The 11,200-nt window shown below is 33.3% G+C and overlaps 2 protein-coding genes across 3 annotated transcripts in view; one reads left to right on the top strand and one right to left on the bottom strand.

Annotated features, from left to right (window-relative positions):
* Positions 1–11,200, bottom strand: part of LOC106469052 (oxysterol-binding protein 1-like) — a 39,537-nt gene that overhangs the window by 26,488 nt on the left and 1,849 nt on the right. For both annotated transcript variants that reach the window (XM_013929505.2, XM_022397446.1), the window contains one exon: positions 6,067–6,444. The gene's annotated coding sequence lies outside the window, so the exon portion shown is untranslated. The remainder of the gene's footprint in view (positions 1–6,066; positions 6,445–11,200) is intronic.
* LOC111088188 (filaggrin-2-like) overlaps positions 3,676–11,200 on the top strand; it is a 19,502-nt gene continuing 11,977 nt past the window's right edge. The window contains exons 1-6 of the mRNA XM_022397447.1: positions 3,676–3,802; positions 6,980–7,394; positions 7,727–8,026; positions 8,186–8,420; positions 8,541–8,739; positions 9,319–9,505. Coding sequence (XP_022253155.1) covers positions 3,676–3,802; positions 6,980–7,394; positions 7,727–8,026; positions 8,186–8,420; positions 8,541–8,739; positions 9,319–9,505 — 1,463 coding nt within the window. The remainder of the gene's footprint in view (positions 3,803–6,979; positions 7,395–7,726; positions 8,027–8,185; positions 8,421–8,540; positions 8,740–9,318; positions 9,506–11,200) is intronic.

Consider the following 11,200-nt stretch of genomic DNA (forward strand, 5'->3'; position numbering starts at 1 on the left):
GTGTTAACACAAGATCACTAGAATAACTTCAACTTTGAATGACGTATAATGTTCTTTCCTTTTTCTCAATAAACTCTACATTATATCCCATTTAGAAGTTTAATTATTCTAGTGCTTAACTCAATTTTGTTTCAATTTGTTGTACACAAGACTGGCCATTTTGAATAAGGAAAAAAAAAATCAGTTCTTATACCACAATGATTCCGACACTTGCACTTATGATTATGAAGATATATTTCACTATAAATAATCTCTGTAAAATCAGACTGTGATATTTATCGGTCACAAGCACCCTAAAATCCATGATTACTTTCGATACGAGTATCCTCTAGACCAAGTAGTTCAAGTCCAATTTCAAATCATATTCAACTATCTCAATAATGCACAGAGGTTTTTCAACATGCATACAGTGTCAATATATCACCCACTTCACTACCACATCTGTTTTAATAACATTTTATCATCACCATATGATTTGGTTTACTCGAAAGGAATTTATGTCTCCACTTTCAACAAATTTTGCATGTTAACTATTCTTGTAATTTTTTTTAAAAGAATGAACAAAGACTGCAGTTTTAATCTTGTAAATTTCTCTAAGACTAAATAGTAGAATAAACAATAATTTTTTTCTCAAATTTCTCAAATGTTTCCCAAGTGTCGTTTCTTATACACCGAAATCTTATGCAGTTGATATCCATCTTAGTCAAACAAATGTACCTAAAATTCAAGACATAACAATTTTTCAATTTCAAAACAAAAATTTTAAAGACACTTGCATGATGCAAATTAAATTTATAAAACATAAAACAAAAAATTTGAAAAAAATAAGTCTCGGTAGTTCTTACAAGCATCCATCACTTTACTAATGAACATTATAAAATCAGAATGATTTGAACTTATTAAAACACTTATTTTGCTGTTTCAAACCCACAACAAACTTTTTTCACCGTGTCTAAGGAATTCATTCTAAACTAAAATTGTTTTTAGTCACATAACTTAGTTTCTGAAATATTTTCTGAACCTACTTACAACTAAGTGCTACAGCCTATAAAATATTGTCTATCCAAAACACAAACTAATTAATCTTTAAATTTGATCTTAAAAACGTCTTTGAGTGGATTTTTTAACAAAAATTTAAAGCATACATCCTAAGGAAAATCTTTAAATAAGTTTTCATAATAATGTATCAAAAAATGTGATTTTTATCTATGCTCACTTTCGATTTTCAATATATTTTTTTCAGTAATCTGGAAACTTCCACCGATCCTACACTATAGATTTTATGTTACCACATTTTTACCATTCCTCATTTTATCAGTATAAACAAAATCCATTAAGTCACCGAGTTATCAGGGGCATATTTTCAAGACGTTATAAGTGCTAATTTCCCACTTCCTCCACAAACAAAAAAGGTTTTGAGTAAGCCTAATGGCTTGAAATTTTACCACACACTTTTATTCTGTGGATTTATGTCAAATGTGATTTATACAATAACTAAATAGATGAAATTAGATGTCCTGACATAATACAGCCTATATATTTTCAAAATTAAAAAAACAAAAAAGAGAAAGAGATACTGAGGAGAACGAGAACACTATTTCATGCAGATGAGTGAAGAAAAAGCAGATCTGAGGACTGACTTTCTAGCACACTCTTGCAGATGCCTTGATCCAAAGGTATGCTCAAATTTCTAATATAGTTTAACCTCCCCCCCAAAAATATAAAGGGAATGTACATCCACAAATATGGAAAGTCATACTACAACTCCCGAAGTTTCAATATCACTCAAGCTGCAGGAAATATATCATAAATTAGAAAAGTTTAAAACCAGTTGGAAAAATAACATTCAGGAAATTCAAAACAGAAAGCCCACACTTTTTCATGCTCTTATTCAAACAAGCATTTTTAAAACAGAAAATATAAAGCTATAGATCGTACCTACAGAGTTTTTTGTTGTTGTTTTTTAACAAAGTTAACACTCAGTATAAATAATATTTTGAAAGCCTACAAGCTAAAGAATCTTATCTAATTCTATGCTAGAAATTTTCAATTTGTACAAAATTATAGCAAGGATTCAACATAAAGGTGCAGGTAGGTGGAAATAGGGAAGGTGGTGGTGGTGATTGTATGACATTATACAGTACAATTATACAAGTACACTTTCACAGTGGTCATGATTTGTGTTTATTCTGTAAATATGAACAAGGCAATTGGAGTTTTATCTAAAAGCCTGATAAACTGCAGTGATAAAAAAAAAAGGTGAGATCATACTTTACAATACTTCTGAACTGAACGTATTTGTTCCACAAACATTCTAGCAAAACATACCATGTTCCACACAATGTTTGTGACTACAATAAACAAAAAAATTATACCTCTTTTTCCGTATAGATAAAAAATGATACAAGCATGGGGCCATGCATCAAAATAAAGTTATTACAATTCATCTTATTGAAGTTCATGAATAAAGTTATTACAATTCATCTTATTGAAGTTCATGAATAAAGTTATTACAATTCATCTTATTGAAGTTCATGAATAAAGTTATTACAATTCATCTTATTGAAGTTCATGAATATCTTTTTTTCAAAGACATTATCTGAACTATTTTGATTGGTTAAAGCAGGGATTCCCAACCTTTTTGTTCCTTGGGAATTCTCTCCCAAAGCACTAATGGAGGGAGGAGAGCTTGCCCAGTTGGCTGATCCCTAGCTTATCAGATGATTTGTAACGAGGGTGTTCTGTATTGCTTATGTTCTACATTACTTATTGAAAACATGAGTTATAATGTAGCTCAGCAATAACATCACAACGTTCACCATGATCACAACTTTTTGTCTAAAAAGCGTATATTTATGTGAGCCACTTTGCTCTCTTTGTCTGACTGTAGATTAAAACACCATGTAAAGTGTAAACCATGGTTATACTCTCAGACCCCTATGTACCCCCTGAGAAGTGCAAATGTACCCCAGGTTGGGAATGTCTGGGTTAAAGCATACAATCTGTTAGTAGTTAGCCTAATACTTTTCCAGTTGCTATTGGACAGTTTTAAAATGTATACATTTTCTCATTATTGCAACAAATATAACACCTTTGGTTAGAACAACCTCCAAACTAGATTTTAACTCTTAAAGGTTCAAGTACATCCATGATTAATAACAATGAAACAAAATAGACAATTTTATCATCCTGTCAATGCCATGACAAAAATTATTCTTTTATCTCATGAAATGCAACTGTTTTATAACTTATTAAAATACACACCATTCAGTGACAAAACATGGCATTTTTATGTATCAAAACCGAAGAAGAAAATACCATTTAAAAACATGAGTATTTTGTACCTCTGTCATTGATTTACATAATATATTCAATATGTTTCAAGTTACTTTGTTTTCTCACACTATAACATTTATATATGAAAAAATTAAATCTTTTTTAACCCTTTAGGCATGCCTGCCACTGTATGGGGACCACATAATGCACTTTGAATCTTCCACAACAAATGTGAATCAAGTACACAAAATCAACCAGCAAAGCCTAATTAGTGCATTAGTGCAGATTATGAGCTTAGCTGCTGCTAATTCATATCCAACATGTGTATATTGCTATTCCAAACATCGGTAATATCTGCAGGTGAAAATTGTTAATTTTTTAAAAAAAAACAGACCCAAAATGGTGTCAAATTGTTTCAAAATTTTCACACTTCAAGAGACAACTGAATTTGTGCAAGCTGACGATGATTCTGGCTCTGAACCTGAATTATCTAACGATGATTTTGAGCATGATGTGACTGAAAAAAGTATGTGCCTAAAAGTTTAAGTTAGATGTAAAAAGAAAACTTAAACATTAAATTTTTAAATATAAATTCTTACTTTAATATATATACGAGAAGGCTTATTTTAAAATAACTGCATTTACTTTTAACACAGCTGCTATTTGAAACACTTTATAGTTTAAAAGTAAAACTTCAAAGTTACTGGTATAATTTCTTTAGCATGTGGTTTAAACTAAATTCATTTGCAGGTAAAAGTATCAAACACATCCACCATAATAAGGGCTTCAGATTCTTGGTTTTAACTAATAAAACATCCCTGAAGTAATCAAAAATAAAATTGGTGTTTTTCCAATAAACACTGGAAATGGTTATTCAGTTTACTCTACATTAATATCTCCACTTTACCCAGTTACTGTGCTCTCGATATTTAACCATTTCCATACAGACTACATTACCTTGGAACGTTACTCTTAAGGAAAGGAAACACATTTTGTTAGTGGTAGTTTTGTTTTTATAATTTGATATAAAATGTTAGCTGCTCCTACAAAGTTTTAACATAAATAGAACTGTGTTTTGTACCTGTTATTACTCCCCTAAGAGAAATTAGTGTGCAGAAAATATATACGGTATATTAGTGTACTCAATACAGTATTAAAAGTGAAAACTTTAAAAAAATAATGATTTTAAGACATCTACATAAATATAAAATTGAAAAGCCCTAAAAATACTAATTTCAAGATATCTAAATAAAACTAACACAGGTAAAAATAAACACCGATTAAAAAAAAAGACAAAAAACAGAAGCCCTAACCATAATGTTTATAACAATAAGATTCGCGATTACAAAAAAAGTGTCCAATTCCCTTGGACAAAGTGAAAAAAACTTACTTATTGTACGAGTGATGGTATATTGTAAAAGAACAACCAGAAAGAAGAGATATAATACACAAGTTACTGAAAGCTGAAAAGATAAAGTTTTTGAAGATAATAAGAATATAAAAGTTATTAACGGAGATTTAAAATTTTTAAAAACAATCTATAAGTTAGATCGTCATCTTCTACAAAATGTAGCCAGTAGTTATGGATAGTATATTAGAGTTCAGCAGAGAAGTTTTAATATTACATGTTGAATCAGAAGAGCATGGCTAGGACAAAACATTTATGTTCTACAGAACCTGACATCATTTTAGTACTCTTATTGTATACACACACACACACACACACACATGTATATATTCTTATAGAGAGAGAGCTGAAAACTACAAGGTTTCTGACTTAACAGTACACGGCTTTACCAAACCTCAGTAATCAGTGAAAGAATGGGAGCCTTATTTACTTAATTAAAAGAAAAAGATAAGTAACAGTATATAAAAGTATATCTTCCAAAATGATACATATCAACTGTAATAGATAAACAGAAGTTTAGGAAAAACTTATAAACACTACATTTACAATGTTCAAAAACATTGTTTTTATGGTTTTTTACAGAAATTCATAGCTAATTCAAGGCCAAAAAAAAAATCACATACATCTTGAATAGCTAAATACCCATATACTTGTATGGAGTTCAACAAACATTCTGACACTATCTCCCAGCTACTTCAGATAATTATATAAAACTCAGCACACACCCAGCTACAGATATGTATTATCTGTACTTGCACTGTATGCACTGTGGATTTAACATGTAATGTTCTTGTTGTTTGACACTAAGTTTAAAAGACTTATAGTAACATTAATACTTCATGACAATTACCACAACATAATTGGTGTTTGATACACGCTGACTAATCTACCTGTGTCTTAATAATTGTTTTATGAATTTTTACTTAGATATGCACATACACAGAATCATATTTCAAGTAAGGAAAACAACTCAAAAAATTAGTAAGGTTACACAGGTTTTTCTCCATACAAATATTAATACTTTCACAACCTACAGAAAGTTTCATAACATAGATATTATCACATAAACCACCCCAGTTCTTTATTTTATAAAAAGAAAAATGAACAAAAATAATTTACAACTTTAAATGTTCAATTTTAAAGAAAAGTGCAATTTGTTTGTTCTGAACATTAAGTTTTCCTCTTTTACTTAGAGAATATCATGAACACAAAAAATCATCATTTGACTAGAATGAAATATAAACATCACCACTGGTCATAATTAGGCTTAAAATAATTAATCAAACATACTATATCTCATTTTCTAGAAAGCTTCATAGAAAAAAGTAATTATTTCACATTCTCAATTAATAACTACTTGGCTGTTTAAAAAACCGGCATACCTCAGAGATATTGTAGATGGGTTTTTTCTTGGCACCTTTCTTGTTAACGAAATGGTTCTTTTTTGACCACTCTGCTCAAAACTAATGCCTGGTTAGACCAACACCTGGCTTTCACATTTATCGTAATCAGGTAAGATACAGGAACATGCTACAAGCCAATAAGCTGATAGCACCAATGTATATACTAATAGTAACAGCAAACCTAAATGCTGGAGGGCTTCAAAGGACTTGCTCCTTCCAACGTTATCAGTCGTCAGATGATAAATGCTCGCCAAACATTATGAACTTTGGACAATTGCTGTCAGTGAATGAGTCACTTGTTGGATTATACTTGATTTTCGTATCAACCACTAATGGTGACATGCATGTACGCTGTACCTGATCATGGAAATAATTAAAATAAACACAGCTTTCTATAATTAACTTCTGAAAAAGTGTCAGCCTTTTAGTTTTCTGAATATGGATTAAGACATGAAAATTTTTTATCAAAATAGTACACACTGTAAGAAACTTTTTGTTAAAACTTCCCCTAAAAGTTTAATATAAACACTAAGAGGTCTAAACCTTATAAAACTATCTAGTTTTAATGATAAGCTATTCAAGTAAATAACTTATGCTCTTCAATACATACAAACTTTTACAAATATTAACAAACTTAGCAAGTAGTAGTTCAAATAATATTCTGAGCTATAAGCTCTAGAAACTTTATATAGAAGTATCAAAGTAACACAAGTAATTTCAAACAAATGAATATATGCATTCGGTCGTTAAATGACGGTATAATGAGGTGTTCTGCTCAATAACAGAACTCAGTAATTGACAAGAAAAGAATATCCAAAACTAATATAAATAAAATAATCAGCTTTACTCTGACATTTTATCACTGTTATTGACCAAAAATCACATCATACAGATCAAAGTGATGTAACCAGCCAGTCTAGTCATGGTGATGTTACCAGCCAGTCTAGTCAAGATGATGTAACCAGTCACTCTAGTCATGGTGATGTAACCAGCCAGTCTAGTCATGGTGAGGTAACCAGCCAGTCTAGTCATGGTGATGTTACCAGCCGGTCTAGTCATGGTGAGGTAACCAGCCAGTCTAGTAACAGTGATGTAACCAGGCAGTCTAGTCATGGTGATGTTACCAGCCAGTCTAGTCATGGTGATGTAACCTGCCACTCTAGTCATGGTGATGTAACCAGCCAGTCTAGTCATGGTGATGTTACCAGCCAGTCTAGTCATGGTGATGTTACCAGCCAGTCTAGTCAAGGTGATGTAACCAGCCAGTCTAGTCATGGTGAGGTACCAGCCAGTCTAGTCATGGTGATGTAACCAGCCAGTCTAGTCAAGGTGATGTTACCAGCCAGTCTAGTAATGGTGATGTTACCAGTCGCTCTAGTCATGGTGATATTACCAGCCAGTCTAGTCAAGGTAATATTACCAGCCAGTCTAGTCATGGTGATGTTACCAGCCAGTCTAGTCATGGTGATGTTACCAGCCAGTCTAGTCACGGTGATGTAACCAGTCACTCTAGTCATGGTAATATTACCAGCCAATCTAGTCAAGGTGATGTTACCAGCCAATCTCGTCAAGGTGATGTTACCAGCCAGTCTCTTCATGGTGATGATACCAGCTAGTTTCGTCATGGTGATGTTACCAGCCAGTCTAGTCAAGGTGATGTAACCAGCCAGTCTAGTCAAGGTGATGTAACCACTCACTCTAGTCATGGTGATGTAACCAGCCAGTCTAGTAATGGTGATGTTACCAGTCACTCTAGTCATGGTGATATTACCAGCCAGTCTAGTCAAGGTAATGTTACCAGCCAATCTAGTCAAGGTGATATTACCAGCCAGTCTAGTCAAGGTAATGTTACCAGCCAATCTAGTCAAGGTGATGTTACCAGCCAGTCTCGTCAAGGTGATGATACCAGCCAGTCTCTTCATGGTGATGTTACCAGCTAGTTTCGTCATGGTGATGTTACCAGCTAGTTTCGTCATGGTGATGTTACCAGCCAGTCTAGTCAAGGTGATGTTACCAGCCAGTCTAGTCATAGTGATGTTACCAGCCAGTCTCGTCATGGTGATGATACCAGCTAGTTTCATCATGGTGATGTAACCAGCCAGTCTAGTCAAGGTGATGTTACCAGCCAGCCTAGTCATGGTGATGTTACCAGCCAGCCTAGTCATGGTGATGTTACCAGCCAGCCTAGTCATGGTGATGTTACCAACCAGTCTAGTCATGGTGATGTTACCAGCCAGTCTAGTCATGGTGATGTTACCAGCCAGTCTAGTCATGGTGATGTTACCAGCCAGTCCAATCAAGGTGATGTAACCAACCAGTCTAGTAATGGTGATGTAACCAGCCAGTCTAGTCATTGTAATGTTATGAATCAGTCCAATCAAGATGACAGAACCAGCCAATCTAGTAATGGTGATGTAACCAACCAGTATGATCATAGTAATGTAACCAACTAGTCTGGTCATGGCAATGTAACCAGCCAGTCTAGTCATGGTGATGTAACCAGTCAGTCTAGTAATGGTAATGTAACCAGCCAGTCTAGTAATGGTGATGTAACCAGCCAGTCTAGTCATGGTGATGTTATGAACCAGTCCAATCAAGATAACAGAACCAGCCAATCTAGTAATGGTGATGTAACCAACCAGTATGATCATGGTAATGTAACCTACCAGTCTACTCAGCCTAATGAGCTCTGATGTCACCAACTGACTTTATAACAGAAACCAACAGCAAGAAAGAGTAATTAAATGTTATATACAACATAAGTTTTCCATACAGAATGCCTTTACTGATCTAGTTAAGAGGTGAGAAATTGAAAGTATCAATCTCGATTTGTCAGATTCTGCATTATACACCATAAAACGGAGGTTATTTCACTCGTTTATTAAACATACACACACACACACAAATTTCTTATTAAATGAATATATTGTATTCAGCCTTACACTAGAGAAACTAAACTGATCAGAGATTCTATACCTTGGCATTCAAATAAAAACAAGTCTTTACCTAGGATGAAAAAACATTGGTGAAAAGTCTCAATTTACTGAGCAGTGATCAATAGGGAGTACTGGTAAGAACCAAAGAGGACAGAATGCTATTCACCACAATAAAGCCAGACATTCATCTCCTGAATAGCTCATCCATAAATTAAAAAAAAGAAAAGAAATTCAAGCTATTAACAAAAAAGAACTGATGACATTCATGTCAAATTTTACCCCATCTGTGTTTTAGGGCTAAAAGTAAGTAGTGGATTTAATTGTAATGAGCCTATTCTATTAAGCAACAGATTTCAACCCTTGACTTCTGCAGATAAGGAACTAATGGAGGGAAGGAAAACAAAAGGGTCAGAGAAGGATGTGGACGATAAACTTGAGGAGGTTATGGTTATAGGTGATTCCTTGACAGGGCATGTGGATAGGTTAGTCTGTGGGGTATATAGGGAGAAATGAATTAGATTATGCTTCCCAGGGGTGCAGGTGGAGGATATTACTGACAGAGCAGGATATATAATAAAGGGGGCTAGCAGAGATGCAGTTTTTGTTGTGAATGTAGGTAAAGGTATGTCAGAGGAGATAATTAATAAGTACAAGGGGTTGATAAAAGCATTTAAAAAAGAAAGGCCATAACATAATTTTGTCACGGATACTGCCCAAAATTAACTGTGGGGATGAAGTTGTAAGTAGGTCACTATGGCTAAATACTAGGCTTATGTTAATATGCAAGGATGAGCTGATAGGCTGACTGGACTTGTGGGATCAGTTCAATGGAAGAAGAGAGCTTTTTGGAATGGATGGTGTATATTTAATTAGGATACGGCCTGGGTTGTTTGCTACGGCTATTAACTCAGCTGTAAGGGAAGTTTCAAACTAGGACTAAACAGTGATGAGGGCCAGGAAAAACTGAATGCAAAAAGAATAAGAGGAAGAGAAAAGTTTAGCAAAGAAAATGATTATAGAAGTAGATAGGCTTAATTTTTACTATTGTAATGCTGGAAGTATAAGAAATAAAACAGATGACTTTAGAACACTGGTACGAATGGGGGACTTTGATATAATGGGAATAAGTGAAACATGATTAAACATAGATGATTTTGATGACAGAACTTTCTTTGAAATAAAGGGTTACAGGTTATTTAATAGGGATAGAGTATTAAAGTTAGGGGGAGAAGTGGCTTTATATGTAAAATGTTCTTGAAATTGAAGATATCAAACAAAATAGAAAGGTGATTGAATCCATTTGGGTTTCTATTAGTGGATATAATGGGAAAAGGCTTTTAGTGGGAATTTGTTACAGACCACCAAATGATGCTAATTAAGTTACAGAGAAACTTTACAATGAGATTAAGATTTCAGCTGTTAATGAAGTTATAATTATGTGTGATTTTAATTTCAGACATATAGATTGGGAAATGTTATAGTCAAACTATGAGGGAGAAAAATTTTTGTAAACTCTTCAAGATGGTTTTCTTCACCAGTTAGTCAAGGAACCTACTGGAAACAATGGTATTTTAGATTTATTGTTAACTTCAAATAAAGAAATGATTAAAAGGGTTGAAATTGGGAAATTAGGTTCAATGTTTTGCTGCATATGGAGACAAAGAATATTGATATTTTGGTTATAAATTTCAAAAAAGCAAATTTTGAAGGGATGCGACAGGAATTATTTGTTGTAAGTTGGACAACCGAGTTATTTGGAGACACTGATTAGATGTGGAAAATTTTTAAAGACAAATTTTAAAATATTCGAGGTAAACATATTCCCTATAGAAAGAAAAGGGTGGCTGCAAGTAAAAAACCAGGTTGGCTCACAAAGGGTATAAGAGGTAAAACTTAAAAAAGTATCATAAATTTAAGAAATTTCAATTGACTGGTATGAATGGTGATTTAGAACATTATAGAAGATCAAGAAAGTTGCTCAACCAGGAAATTAGGTCATCAAAAAGGAAGTATGAGATAAGGTTGGCTGAAAATGTAAAAATTAACTGTAAGGATTTCTTTAGGCACATTAATGGTAAACAAAATGTTAAGATGGGGGTAGGACCCTTGAGAGATGATAAAGGAAGGCTTGTATCTGATGATTGTGAGGTGGTTGTTATTAAATTCTGCTTTTTCTT

Source organism: Limulus polyphemus, unplaced genomic scaffold (assembly GCF_000517525.1).
Source record: "Limulus polyphemus unplaced genomic scaffold, Limulus_polyphemus-2.1.2 Scaffold3276, whole genome shotgun sequence".
Classification (NCBI taxonomy): domain Eukaryota; kingdom Metazoa; phylum Arthropoda; class Merostomata; order Xiphosura; family Limulidae; genus Limulus; species Limulus polyphemus.